Raw genomic sequence first — 15,712 nt, forward strand, 5'->3', positions numbered from 1 at the left:
TTCACTCCAAGACGAAATCACTGGATCTGGGCTGGCCTAATCAATAACTAAGCGGTGTTACTACAGAGTCCACATACTCATAGGGGGATATGGGCTGCAAGATCAACTAGAAATTTCCATAATACAATATAATATTTTATAGTACTTGGAGTATATACATTTATTTATATGATTTTTGTTAGATTTCTTCAATTTTTGCTTATAAAATTTTATTTTACACGGTGCAAAACTAGTCGAAACCAAAACTTGATTGCTAATATTATTATATTTTATAGAACTTGGTTTATATATTTTAACTCATATTTTTGAAATAGATTTCTTGATAGATCACTTGATAAATATCTAGGTATAACTAGCTTTCTTATACTTTATAATTTACCTTTTATGTTTCTTAGTATGGTTTTTGATACATCTGTTGAAATCTCTTTTATTTTTATTTGCTCAAAAAATGTACCTTTTACAGGGTAAAAGCCAGTCGAGACTCTTAACATGCTTTTTTATATTCTTATATTATAAAAAAATGTATTTATATCTATACACTTATATACTTACATATATATATGATTTGTGATTTTTTTGATACATCTTAATAGATCTCTTATATTATTGCTCACAAATTTCCCTTTTAAAGGGTACAAGCTCAGTCGAGACCCCTAACTAGCTTACTTATACTAATATATTTTACAGAATTTGCTGTTTATATTTATTTATAGAATTATCAAGACTTCTTTTGATACCTCTTTAGCTAGATCTTCATGTTTAAGTTAAGAAATTTCCCTTTTACAGGGTACAAGCCCCGTCGAGACCCAAACCTAGCTCGCTGGCTCAGCTGTTGCCGCCAACATTTTGGCCTTTGATGGCTTTCTCGCTTTGTTTTTGTTTTTGTTTGTGTTCTTGGCACTCGCTTTTGGGCAAAAATGTTTTGAGCGCTTTTCTGCACACTCACACACAAGCACTCAGAGAGGCATTCGCTCTCGCTCTCTCTCTCTCTGGCTGGAATGGGTAGGGGGCTTGGGCATGGGCCTCCGCCTCCTCATTAGTATGCTCATAGTAACTGGGGAGTTCAGTCTCCGTCTTCGTCCCCGTCCGGCTGCATGCAAAAAAAAAGCGAAAAAAAAAAAACAGCGAGAAAGCCACTCCAATTCGCTTCACTCCACTCTCCACACGCTCGGCGCGGCGGCTCTCCCCGGCGAGAAATCAGCAGCGACTTCGACATCGACATCGACGGAGGGCATTTCGATCGGATCGGAATCAAATCTTAGCAGACAGTCGAAGGCAACGCGTCGACACTTAACGCGATATAACTACCAAATCAAGTTTGCCAAAAAAAAAAAAAAAGAAGTAACAAATTAATTTGCGTGTCCGCGTTTCCCACAAACAAAAACATATATCGTTTTTTTTTATGTTTGTTTAAATTGCATTATCGAAAGTTCCCGAAAAAAAGTTCCCAAAAAACTTCCCAACAAGAGACTTCCCATTTAACGCGAGTGAACAAGAAATATCCTGCTTGGGGAAATTTTTGTGCGAAATTTCCAGCCAACGATTTTTATGTAAATGGTGAGTAGAAGCTAAGTGAGTGCAGCAGCTTTTAGTTAATTACGTGACTTGGACACTTGAGGGTATAAAAGTAAAAAAGTCCCCTAGGTTCTGTTTCATTTCATTTCGTTTCGTTCTGTTTTGTTTGGCTTTTTGTTTTGGCCCGAAGGAGGAGGAAGCATTGCAATGCAAACAAAACGAAGAGAGCGGAACTTACCTGTGCGTGCTTGGCCTGGCGATAAGTAGTACCAGCTGGAAGTACATTCCATATATGTATAGTCCATTGGAAATGGTGCTGTAATCACGTAGTCAATGTTGTGATGAAATTATCTAAGGATCAGAGGTCATGGTGGCTTAAGGAATATACATACATACCCCCCAGGAAGATGATGATGAATCACCATTTTCTCTGATGTTGCATTGCTTTTCCCAGTTATTTAACTTATCCAACTTATTACATTATGAATCACAGTTTTCTGTGGTTATTCTAATTAGTAATGTCTTCTAAGCAAAACCGGGAGATAAATATACCCTGGAATGTTGAATCATAAGGCAGGATTGTTTCCTTTGTAAAGGATAAGTCACAGTTGATAATATCCTTTACTATAAGCTAGTTCTTCAAGGTCAGGACCTTGACCCTTGACCACCCCTTGGTGGCCTGAATTCGTTAGCCAAAATCCGTAAGACCCAAACATGTGAAATTAATTTACACGTTCCCTGGCAGAGGGTGGTCGTGAGTTCATAGGGCTGAGGGGTTCTGGCATTAGTCAGCGCCAAGCGATTGGGCATGGCCAAGGTCCGGGGGCCTAGACGAGGCGAGGCGAGGCTAGCAGGGGCTAGGCAAGCGAATTTCACAAACGCTTGCAAGAAGCCTCCCACCAAATGGCCAGGTTCGTTGACCATGTTGCCCAGTGTAGATAGGCGCGTGTAGTGGACAGGGCCTACCCCACCAGAGGTACCTCCACCTCCACCTCCACCTCCACTGCCGTCACCGCTACAGCCACGATGATTCAGCCAGAAAATGTTTCGGCCAAATAAAGAAATTTATTTTTAATTTTAAATAATTATGTCAGCCAGATAAAGACAGCAACAGCAACAGCAACGGCAACGGCAATAGCGCAAACGATAACAATAACAAATCACGCACGCTTCGGGCCCCCAAACAATTGCGATTATGTCCAGCGGGAATCCCCGAGCTACCAACAATCGTCGCCCACTCGCACACACTCACGTGCCCGAATATCTATCTCTCTCTACATATAGATATATATCTTTCAGTGTATATATATTTAAGCTCACACAAAAGGTCGTATACCGCCGAAAGCTAGTAGACAACCAGTCGGTTTAGTGGTTTAGTCTTGACTTATGGTAATTGCTCCCTCGATACGGGCTAGATGATGTCTGGCCAGCCCTCATTTTGCCAGCAAATCTCTCATCTCTCGTCTCTCGTATATTAATAAATATCCGAAATGGCTAAAATTATAATTTTAGCCAAGTTATAACCAGTCGGGGTTACACTTTTCTGATGCTAAACACAACTCTGACGTCAAGAGAGTTTTGCCTGAAGCGTGGGAATGATAAGGGAAAATCTATATAAAAAAGAGGGAAATAATATAGGAAAAGGTTTCAGGGAAATCATCGGAAAATTTGGGAAAAACTTAAAAGTATTAACAACCTAGATTCCTAATTATTCCTGACCTATTTCTTATTTTAAGTTATATTTTTCATGTTTTATTTCCAGACGACAGCTGACTGTCCGCTCGACGTTAGCACAACGGCCAGCGCAGGGAATCCAACGGTACCGCTACCGCCGCCCGTGGAGCGACGTCATCATACAAACAGAATCTGGTGGCTACTGACGCTCACCCTGGTCATCATGTGTGAGCTTCAGCAATTCGCTGGAGGTGGCGGTGGCGGTGGTGGTGGTAGTGGTGTCTTTGGTGTAGCCGCAGCTCCCACTCCCACAGAGACTTCCTCCGTGGCAAAGCGCCTGCAAAAGCGGCATGGACACCCGCCGGCCACCTTTCGAGAGCGTTTCCAGCTGGAGCTGAATGCCAGCAATGCCAAGTTGGATTGGGTGAACACATGCGGCGGCAAGTGGCATGCAAGGAGGACGCAGAATAAGCGTACCTCCAATGTCTGCAAGAAGCGACAAATGGTGAGTAAAAGAAGCCTCCACTAGGAGCCAGGATAATATACTAAACGAAGACTTCTTCTCTTTTTAGGCCCTTCAAAGCCTGCAGAATCAGACCGGCAGGGAGCTGAGAACCCTGCAGGCCGAGGACAAATCCAGGAACACCACCAACTCGATCAGGGAGGTGGGCACTGGCACCAACAAGGCCATCAATATCTCCAAGCTGCGCAAGTGGGAGTTCCACAGGCAGCACTACAAATTCCTGCCAAGGCTGAATGATAGCAGCAAGCAGGTGAGAGTCAAGATCCTAACTAACTAAGGGGGGAAAGACACAATTACTAGATATCCATTTATTTGACATATATCTAACGGGGTGTGAAGAACCCGATGATCATTTACAAACATCAAATACGGCCAGCAGCGGGTTCTTTGGCGCTGTTGCCGGGGGATTCGAGGTGATAAACGGGGTCACGTGAGGCGCCCGCGCCGGTCACCTGCGTAGGTGCAAACAGACCGTCACAAGTTATCTCGCTCGCTTGGTCATATGAGTCCAAAACCGAAACGGAATCCGCTTCCCAGTCCGGGGAATCGTGCCAAGAGCGGACCGGGGGTTGATTCATTAGTTTCTGTTGAGTTTAATAAGATGTATAAGCCAAAAGTTACATTAGAAAGGTGGCAAGGCTTAAAGTAACTTTTAGGAAGTCTAGATTTTTGAGGTTTGGAAAATATACCTTTACCTTCACTCAACTCCTTGAACTCCCCTCGCTCGATTCGGGACGCCCCATTAGCCATCGATTTGCATGGACAAACAACAACAGCACGACACCGATCGAGGCGAGAGTCGGAACATTGGTGGTCGATGCCATAACCACATTAAGATTAAGAGCAAATTGAAGGCGCGCGCGCATTGTTTATATAGATCGATCCATTTCACGTTTTAAGGAACTGTATCTCAAAGCCAAAACGAACTTAAACTCTGACTCTGAAACTGAAATCCGAGTCCGACTCATTTCAAAGTGGCTAATTTATTGCGCAAACAAAATAAAAATCAAGCGGCACATTTTATTTACACTTTTGACAAGTAAACAACAACAAAAGCGCCTCAACAGAAGCTAATCAAATTGAAATCTGAATTGGACGCGACAGCAGCAATATCTGAATCTGAAATTCGATACCCTGAAAAATAGGAAACAATTGTAGACTGGAATTTGGAAATAGTTTCCGTGGGGGAAAAATGATCCAGCCCAGCTGAGGGAAAACCCCAATCGAGCGATAAGCTTAGCCGTGAATAATGTTGTCGTTTTAGGTGGGGCAACCGCGAAAGGGTGGGCTAAGGAATGTTGGTATTCGCAGAAAAATGTACTAATCAGAGCTAAGCTATATAAAGTTTAAGTAAATATATATATACTATATACAAGGCCCTTAAAATCGAGGGAGTAAGTGTGGATCGAACGAGATTGTTTCGGTTCAATGTGCTAATTCTCTCAGGTGTCCGGGAAAGTTTTGTGCAAGACAGAATTATCTGCAGATAACCAGAAAAGTGTAGTTCACTTGGCATGGCCATAAAGGCTTTATTGGGGAGAGAGATCGTGGGCGTTGGACCATCACCGAAGAGTAAGCGGTAGCCAGTGAACTTTGCCTCAAAAAAGAGCACTGAAAAAAGCGTCAAATCATCATAAAGTCGAGCTCAGTGTCTCAAAGGTCGCTTCATGGGAATATAGTTTGGTATAGTAAATTTTTTTGTGTGGCAAAGCTCAACTATCAGGCATCACCTTCTTGGCCATTCGCGTCACTCTATTCGCTCAGTCAATCGCCTATTCGAAGCGATGAGCCAAGCTTGGCTTTCGCTGAAATTTCTCAATTGTCGTCATACCCTCTAGGTTGGGGGAAAAGTACCCAGACCGAGCCTGGCACTGCACAGAGCAAAACTAGGGCTAGAAACATGACATACTTAAAGTAGGATTTATTAATTATAAAGGCAGATATTTGCTATTTATTTAATAAATAAATATTTCAACAAAATAAATCAATAGGTAAATAACTGATTAGCTTTAATTTGCTGCCTAGTTACGCACAGCAAGAGCTGGGAAGAAATCGATTTTTTTTTAGATACAATTATTGAGATCCAATAAAAAAAAACCAAAGTTTCTTTGAATTAAATGGAGAAAAATAAATGTTCACTAACGTAAAAAAATCTATTAACCAATGCTTTTTGTTTCTTTAGAAAATAGCTTCTATTAAATAAAAAAACCATTTTTGATTTCTAAATTCATTAAAATGCAATACAGAAAAACCGAAATAAATTTCTACAAATTAAAAAAAGAAAAATAAACTCTCTTTAACTAAATTTTCATAAAAACAAAAACAAATAAAATATCAAACCCCTTAAACCAATCCATTTTGCAAGCAAAAACTTGTTTTAAAAGAATCGAAAGAATCGATGTAATCGATGTTAATATCGATTTATATCCAGCTCTACTTGTAACCTTTTTAAAAAAAGTTGTTTTTCTCTCACTGTATTGAAAGCTGGGAAGCTGGGAACTTGCCGCTCGGGATGTGTGTCAATATTTAGTCGGTACTGGGGTACTACGTCAATGCTTATTGTGCCAACTAATTGTTGACATCCCGTTGCTGCTGCTGCTGCCAGGGAGCGGAACCCACAGTGATGACGAGGTGCCAAGACGGACTGATAGAACTCTATTTATAGGCGCGACCCAACCACCCCCACCCCCCTGCTCTAGCTGACTTCAATACTTCGAATCAACGGCCTTTTGACGTCACGCACATTCGCACTTAATGGCATTATTTGGAAATGCTGATACGGCGATCGGGATCGAAGGAGTTAACCAGCGATATGCGATATGTTTGAGCGCTTTTTCAACGCTCGTTTATTTGTAAATGACACACTCGGCGCGTGCTTTGGCCAGGGGTAGCGGTACGGCGGGGCGTATACGTGATTCATGGCAGCCAAGCGAGGCGGCGAGCCGTGGATTCCCCCGACAGGCGCATGGACCCAGGGGGAGTCAGGCGGGAGGGACGAGTGAGCGGCATGAATGAAATTTGCCGAGCCGAGAAGAGCCGAGTGTGGAGTCGGGTCGAGCCGAAGCGAAGCCGAGAAGAGCGCAAGCACGACGACGTCACGAGCACGAGTACGAGCGAGAGAGCACAGTGCTTGGCTTGTATTTCACTTTCAGGCAGCGACGGCGACGGCGACAGCGCAGTCAGCAGCGCAGCCAGCAGAGCTGCCGCGGCGGTTCAGTCAACCCAAAACAATCGAACTATATAGTGTAGGGGCAGGGGCCCTATAGCCATATAGATAGCGCCTATATCATTTTCTGGCTTTGTAATGCTTTAATGTGATTTTTCATTGCACTATAAAATCAGAAAAGATATTTATGAGGTTTATATTTAAGGGAAAGATAGCAGAAAAGTATTGGTAATACAACCAGTTTCAAAATATCCTAAATATATAAAGGTATTTTAGATATAAAGAAGTGTTTTTAAGCTTTAAAATTATATCTTCAAGCTGAAATATGTATCTTTAAAGATGCACCTTTAGGCTTATATTCTTTATATCTAAAATACCTTTATACATTTAGGATATTTTATATATGTATCTTTAAAATGTAACATTTATCTAGAAGCTTAAACATGTATCTTTAGGAGTAAATATCTATATTTAAGCCTAAATATGTATTTTTAAAGTACATTTGAGCAATCAGTACTAAAATGAGTTTGAAAATCGGCTTTTGTGTAAGCCTTACGATGTATCTTTGAGCGTAAAAATGTATCTTTAAGTTACATCTTAGCTATCTCTGGTAAAATGGGCTTAAAAATCAGCTTATCTTTAAGTCTAAAGATGTCTCTTTAAGCTTAAATATGTATTTTAAAGCTTAAATATGTGTATTAAAGCCTAAACATGTATCTTTAAGCTGAAATGCGCATCTTTAAGATACTATTAAGTACCAAGAAAAATATAGGCTTGAAAATCAGCTTATTCCAAGTAGTTTTAACCCTTAAATTCCCCTATATCTAGTCTACTTTTAAGCCCAATCTTCTATATTGTCCTTTTAACTAACCCCAACCTTCTCCCTTTTTTTTTATTCTTTCCAGCTGAACCTGCGCCACGTCCACCGCGATCTGCAGTTCTACGTGGCCGCCTTCAGCTACCTGAGGCACGCCAAGCTCCACTGGGACTACGTCAACTTGCAGGCGGAAAGCGCCATGTCGGCGGATCTCAAGCGTATGCGGACCACCGCCGGACGGGTGCTCTGCAATGTGGAGATGGCCATTAATGCCACCGCCCAACGGCGCCAACGGCAGTCCTTCAAGGTAGTGCCGCTGGCCCTGATGGAGAAGCGGCTGCAGCAGTTCAAGACGCCGCTGGTCCAGCTCCATCAACAGGCCAGCCTGGCAGCTCGCAATGAGGCAGTGGAGCCGCCCCCACAGTCCGCCAAGCTGCCGGTGGATGCGCTGTTTGCCAAATACGAGTTTGTGCAGTATCTGAAGAGTGTCCGGCGGATATTGGCCCGGCAGAGGCAGCAGCTCAAGTGCCGGAAGAAGCCAGAGGCGGCGGCAACGAAGAAGCCGCTCCAGAACTAGGCCTAAAGATAACAATAGAAACCTCCATTCCACAACGAGGCTCATTCCATTCCACACATACACAAACATCCCTAATTTATTGAACACACATCCCGCCCCCTATTTATTACCCTCACACGCCACACCACGAATACCACTCACGGGGAGTCCCCATGGAGGAGTCCCACAGGCTATGACAAAACCGAATAAGTAGAGAGAACAATTACCCAAAAACCGAATGAAGCGGAGCCTAGGCTCAGTCTATTTGTAATCTATTTTTTTTTTTTTTTATAATTATAAACTCTAAGTACCATTGTATTATTTATTACGAGAACTCGCCGAACACTCTGCCGCACACATTCCACTAGATACTAAGTGCGATCCGAACGATCGGTGGCTACATTTGCCTTGTATTACGACGCTGTGATAGTAGATGTTTAAAGTGAACACAATCCAATGCTGCGAACGCTCCACGAAGGCCACAAAATTATATACACAAAAAACAAACGCACACACAGATATATCTCCCCGACTGTATACACGGGTCCTATGTACTTTAGCTAACATATTTTTAATATAGAAATCAAATCAAATATAAAATACAAAAGAAAATATACAGAAAACAATTGAAAGTACAACCGAAAGCAGAGTTTTTCTTCTTTTTTTCAACGACAAACCTGTGTGTGTGGCCTGGCGCCATATCAATTACACCTGGAGTTTGATTCCCACAGAAATTGCGCATACGCCGGGGAGGCTGCCGAGGAAAAGAAAGAGAGAGAGAGAGAGGAAGGGTGGGAGGGGGGGTAGGGGCACATAAAAGTGTCCAAACAATTCCCTTTTACGATCTTGGCTTTAATTGCAGCAGAATTACGCGGCATTTATAGACTTGTTCAAATATTTTATGAGCCATATAATAATTCCCTCCGCTGGATCACCTTTTGCCCTTAGCCCCCTTTCCTCTTTTGTGAGCTACATACAAAGCCACACCACACACACCACACACTCTACACACACTGGCATTTTAACGACAAGAAATTGTTGTCGCCGTTCTCCGTTCTTAACGTTCCCATTCCCAATTTCAGAGTCTCCATTCTACCGGCTTTATCGCCGCCCTGGGATCTACGCGCGCACCTTCACTGAGCTCTGGATTTGATGCGTTCCCCTCCCTCCCTCACTCCGCTTGCGGTTTGCCGGAGTGCCCAAGCATCCCGGTTTATCGCACACAATCAGCAATTGTCATTAATTTCGGACTCGACTCTCTGTGTGCGTGCTCCGATTTGTCTGGCCAGCGATCCCGATCTGAATCTGAATCTGAATCTGAGTCCGAGTCCGAGTCCCTATCCCGGCTCCTCTCTCTCTCTCGGTGACTGATTCAACAATTTAATATGCCAAAGATAGAGCGAGAGTGAGAAATGCCTGCCTTGGGATCCCATTAAAGATGGTTATCGCCTTGATTTTATTGTGTGTTCTCCTTTCCCTGCGGCAGCCTCCATCCTCCATCTCTTCACCTGGCGCACATGCAACTATGCGATATCCCATTCATGGCCTCTAGGTCGCACTCGCTCCCGATCTAGCAACCCTTTTGTGGTCTTGTCCCCTATTCAGGTGCACGTAGCTCGTATATATCTTCAGTTTTGATAGGTTTTTATTGGCCTGACCTTTATTAAATTGAAAATTATGTCTTTCTATGAGAAATGTTTAAGAAATTCTCTCAGCTCTCTCGGGTATATGCACTATATAGGCGGGATCTGGTATAAGGATCTAGGGGTTGATATCCATTAAATGGTTTCCCTTAGCGGTTTGTGTCTTTTCTGGAAAATTAGGATTATAAGTCAGCGATGGCGATTGTTTTGGGGGAAAGTAAGGAGGCTTACAAGATGGTTTTATATCTTTATACATCTTTATTAATTAGTTAAAAAATATTAATAAAATCCTGAAGCTATATTTAATATGAAAAACCCTTCAAAAAACTCCTATACATAATCAGCAGTTTGACTCATAAAAAAGTCTTTATAGCTCACCCCTAATATTTAAATTTAAAGTTATATTTAATATTACAAATTAATCAAAGAGTCTCCTTCTTAATTCCCAAGTGAAAATTAAAATATTCCCAAATAGGTATCCCCCCTTCGATACCCTTTCTAGCCTGGCTGCTTCCCTGGCTCCTGCTGAATGAACTTTTGCGCCTCGGCCACTGATCTAATCTAAATGTTTACCCTGCCTTGTATGTGTGTGTCTGTTCCAGACCCAAGTCTGGGATATGTTCCCGTCCATCGGCCGGTCACGTGCAGGCAACTGTTTCTGTGTTTTTTCGTCGGCAATTAATTTAAAATATCTTATTTCATTTGTATGTTTTTCTGTTGTTTTCCCTCTTATTTTATATTTAACTTGTATTTGCCGTGTGTATTTTTGAGTTATGTTTTCCGCTGCAGATTTCTTAAGATAATGGCGTTACATTTACGTTCCCTAAACGTTCCCAAGAAGCTCGAAGGTGGGAGTAGCATATGTCCCCCAGTGTCGCCAAATAAATGTGTATATATGTTATAGTTTTTGATTCCGATTTCAAAACGATTCGCGTGGAGGAGCTTCTTTGGCTGTGGCTCTCCCACGACTGCTGCGAACTGCTGTCTCAGCGGTATCTCTTGTGTGGGAATCTCTTGGCCCCGGAAGATTCGATTCTTCTCGAAGGGCGGTTTCTTGAGGTGTTGAAATCTTCTTGTTTTAAGAGTCGCAGCTCAGCAGTTTCTCTGTTCATGGAATCATGAAAGCTCATTTCCAACCAGCTGCTGCTCTTGGGCAATCACAAGCCCAGACCTATCCCCTTCCTGATTTCCCTCGACAAAAGACATCTCATGAAGCTGCAAAATTGAAGGTTGAACCCGAGTTTGCTGACTCTACTAGAAAAACAAAATTAAATTAAATAAAATACAAATCGAAAAAAGCCAAAGTGCTGGGAAAGTGTAATGTTTCTGGGAAAATCATTAAATACAGAGAAGGCTTTTTGAGGCTGGGCTTTACCTAGAGACTATTTTTATACCCTTGCAGGGTATTATAATTTCAGTCAGAAGTTTGCAACGCAGTGAAGGAGACGTTTCCGACCTTATAAAGTATATATTCTTGATCAGCATCAACAGCCGAGTCGATCTAGCCATGTCCGTCTGTCCGTCCGTCTGTCCGTCTGTCCGTTTCTACGCAGTTTTAAAGCTATCTGAATGAAACTTTGCATATAGTCTTCTATATACTCTCACTGCTATATATGTCGGAACGGGCCGGATCGGACGACTATATCATATAGCTCCCATACAAATGTTCGATAAATTTTTAGAAAAAAAATTATAACTTGGCTGTTTTTCAATATTTTTGCATCATTTTTGAGACATAGCCATTTTATATTATTTCAGAATTTTGGTAAAAATTTTATGAAAATCGGACGACTATATCTTATAGCTGCCATAGGAACGATCGGCAAATGAATAGGAAAAAAATTAAACCTTCGTTGTTTTTCAACATATTATTATCTACTTTTAGATATAAGCTTTTTTTATTATTTTAGAATTTTGGTAAAAATTTTATGAAAATCGGACAACTATATCATATAGCTGCTATATAAACGATCGGTAAATGTAGAGAAAATGTAAAGCTGGGACTGTAAAACTGTAACTGTCAAACTGTAAACATAATAAGTATAGGTAAAATGTAATGAAACTCTGTTTTGTGTGTGTTTTCAGCATTTAAATCTATAATATAAACATCAAAACCAATCTGCAAGGGTATACAAACTTCGGCGTGCCGAAGTTAGCTTCCTTTCTTGTTTAAATTTATTTATTATAAAATAAAATATTTTTCATCTTAATAAAACAAAAAATATTAAAATTGAGAAATTTAACTTGTAATAAACCAGACTTTCTAGACTCATAAAGAAAAAGGATTCTTTGGCCTGGTTCCCAGCTGAACCTCCTGTAACTCTGACCATCTATTAATCCCATTCAAAACCCTATTCATCTAGGATCCATGTCCCTCTAGCCGTCTAAGCGGCGTCTTGGCCCAAATAAATTACGATCACTTAACAATGAGGCGGTTCTTTTTGCCGTTTTCCGCTTAATAAGGTCGAAAAAGGTGTTTTTTGTTCAATTGCGAAATGGGATTCAATTGTCCGGCATCGCACTCGAACATAAAGTGACAGAAATTATGAAAGAACAGCAGCCCCTTGTCCAGTCCGAAGTGAGATCAAAGGTGACGCGCCCACTCGGCAAACGGCAATCGAATCATGGGTCAAGGAGGAGCGATTTGCCGAGGGGTTGCAGGCTGGGCACAAGGGACAGCTGGCCGAGAGTCCGACTCTCACACAATAAAGTGATCAGTGCCGGGTAGCGGGGACAATGGCCAAAAACGTTTTAATTGTCAATGAATGCGACACACAAGCGCACACACAATAGAGTCCCAGACCAGCCTCTTGACCTTTTCCATGCTCCATGCGAAAAAAAAAACCCGCAAAAGGTGGGCGAACCAGTACCACCCAGGTGAGAGAAATCACCGACAAATTCCAGCGGAACGCAGCCGATTCAGATGCCGATTTTGATGGGCATTGCGACAATGGAATCGTTATAATTAATGGCCAGCTTGGCGCCAGACTTATGGGACAGGCTCTGACGATATTGCGGGAATATGTTGGTATTGGGATGCCAAAGAGAATTGGAGAATCCAGAGGGAATTCTGGGAGAATTCAGGCAAAGAAAAGATTGATTATTGGAATTTTGTTAATATATTTTAAAGTAATGTATTTTAGAGCTGAAAACAAATCGATTTTCAATGCCGATTTTTTCAGGCAAATTCCGGAAATTTCGGATTCATAAAATTGCATAAACTATAATTAACTTTGTACTTAAATTTTCCACTAGTTTACACATGTTCGAATAAATCGATTCTTAAAGTTTAAATCAATGTATCGAAAAAATCGATAAATTATAAAATTGATTTTATTTCCAGCTCTAATGTCTTCCAAAGACAAGTTCAACATTAAAGTCTTCTTAAATATTTTGAAAGCCGCTCCGACTTATTAAAACTTCCTAATAAATTTCCGCTTTCAATTCAAATTTTTTTTTTTAATTCTTAATTAATTAATTTGAATCCTTCATTAATTCCTATTTTTTCTTTTCCTATTTCTCTCCGTGTATAGTTTGCATCTGATGTTGGGTCAGCGTGAAAATTGATGAGCGTGTGCCTGTGATGTCCTGCCGGAGCCAGCTTATCGCTGGCCAGGATCAGGGCGCAAACAGATGGAGAGAGAAAGAGAAAGAGAGGCGCAAGTCAATCAGTCAAACATGAAGGCAATCACTCAATGGGAACACACACACACACACCGGGGAGAGGTCACAATTCACAAGTGGCCTGTTAAATATTGACGGAACCCCTTTCTGGTACCAACGACAACAAAAGCCAGGACAAAAACTTCACAGGCGAGTGCGATGGACAAATATTTGAATATATAATCCCCCTCTCTCTCTCTCTCTCTCTCTGTATTTGGGCCTTTCCTTTGCTTTCCTTAAAAAGGAAGGGGGTTCCTTAAGGGTTGTGGAATGCGGTATCGATGTTGTTAACAGATATCGCCAGTTGCAGTTGCTCCCTCCTCTGGTGCCCAAGTGCCCAAGTCGAGTGCTCATGTAATCCTGGACAGTTCATTAAACCGAACGCGACTGGACTGCAGTTAATTGGTTACCCATTATGGAGCTAGTCTGGGCCCGATCCAGATCCCAGACGATCCCAAAGCCAGAGGCAGCTGTGTGTGTGCAGTCAGAGAAATGATGTCCCAATAAAGGGGGAAATATAATAAATAAGGGGTCTAGAGTCTATAAGTAATTGTTACAACTCAACTTCAAGTATTTCTCTTCATGTACTGGCTAGAGACAATATTTGATTAACAAATCCAGGGAGGAGACATAGTCATCCAGAAGGAACACAACCAAGTGTGGCCCGGTCGATCGGACTAATTGCTTCCCCACTAATATGACAGCGTTCTCATTCAATTAAAATATCCATATCTAGTGCAATTAGACAATGTCCATAGCATTGCGGCTCCGCTCATTAAACTTGCACGAATTATTGCACGCACTTTGTCATACATTTTAATTTCACTTTGCCCGAGATCACGATCCTCTGTGGCTCTGGCTTTGGCTTTGTCTCGGAATGAGGCTGCTCCGAGCTACAACTAAATCGCACAGAGAGAGGGAGAGAGAGATCTTTGGCGATCCGTGCTACACATTAGCAATTACGCTCATTACACTTAATTACAGAAAACTAGGAGTGCATGAAGATTTCCACTTGCGGACGGATGACTCCGAATACGAATGCGAATGCGATCGCCGCCTGGGCTGAACCTGAATCTTAACCGGCAGCTGAATTGGATAGACAAACGTAGTAGTATCTTTTGCTTCCCCTCCCAAAGGATGCACTGGGAGAAATTGTGAGCTTGAAAATTTGAACATTTTTATATTTTCCAAGCGTTGCTCTCCTTTTTTGGTCCTTCAAGCCGGATATGCAGACTCTAACCTTTTACAGATTATTTTGTAATGTATTTATGTTCTTGAGTAAAAAAAAAGAATATATATATATATATTTTTTTTTTTTAATAAAACAAACTCTTAAACAAATATAATCAAAAAGACTTTGCCTTTTTTTTGGTGCGTGTGAAATCTGGGCCTTAGTCTGGGGCCTGCGCTTGAGCCTTGTTACCGTATCTTGTGCCGGGAGATATGAGGGAGATGGAGCATCTGAAAGAGAGAGCATGCAGAGCAAGTGAATTATTGCAGTCTCATTATGTGCGATGAGTTATGTATGGCGTATTGCTTTCGTCGTCAGCTCGTCAGTCGTCCGCTTGGAAAGTGCTCGTGTATCTGCATCGCGAGCGGCCCAAAACGTCAGGCGGACGACCGGCCATCTGTCAGCCAGGCTCCCAGCATCACAGTCAAACCCCCACCCCACCCCTCGCTAACCATCATCTCTGTCCTCGCCGAAGAATGTAGTGCGATGGTCGCCTAAATCAAGCGTACTTAGCGAATGATTTACATTCCGAAAGACAGCAAACACACTGCTTTGCGGTATGTGATGTTATGCGAGCAGCGAGCACAGCAACATCGCAGCAGCAGCATCAGCAGCAGCAACAACAAGCAGCAGCATCCACTAGGTAGTGTGTGTGTGTGCCCCAAAATGGATGAGAGATCCCAACGAAACCAGGAATCTCCTACAATCTTGCAGTTTACGAGAAGCTTTAAGATAGTTTTGAGGAATCTTTGAGTTGAATTTTGTTTATTTTTATATTTTATTTTTATTTATATCTTTATTTTTATATTAAGAGAGGAGATTCCAAGATCTTTTGTTAAATTTTGACCCTACTATTATGGCTTTCTTATCTAAGCTCTCAATGGAATGATATCATCTATTTATTACCCGATTTGACTCTGCCTT

General features: G+C 41.7%; 1 protein-coding gene across 1 annotated transcript; it reads left to right on the forward strand.

Annotated features, from left to right (window-relative positions):
* Positions 1-1,172: 1,172 nt before the first annotated feature.
* upd3 (unpaired 3) lies at positions 1,173-8,849 on the forward strand. The gene is made up of 4 exons (XM_017179126.3): positions 1,173-1,557; positions 3,278-3,694; positions 3,762-3,962; positions 7,784-8,849. The coding sequence occupies exons 1-4, from the start codon at positions 1,555-1,557 to the stop codon at positions 8,270-8,272; spliced, it is 1,110 nt and encodes a 369-aa protein (XP_017034615.1). The 5' UTR covers positions 1,173-1,554; the 3' UTR covers positions 8,273-8,849.
* Positions 8,850-15,712: the final 6,863 nt, after the last annotated feature.

The sequence above is a fragment of the Drosophila kikkawai genome, chromosome X (genome assembly GCF_030179895.1).
Source record: "Drosophila kikkawai strain 14028-0561.14 chromosome X, DkikHiC1v2, whole genome shotgun sequence".
Taxonomy (NCBI): Eukaryota; Metazoa; Arthropoda; class Insecta; order Diptera; family Drosophilidae; genus Drosophila; species Drosophila kikkawai.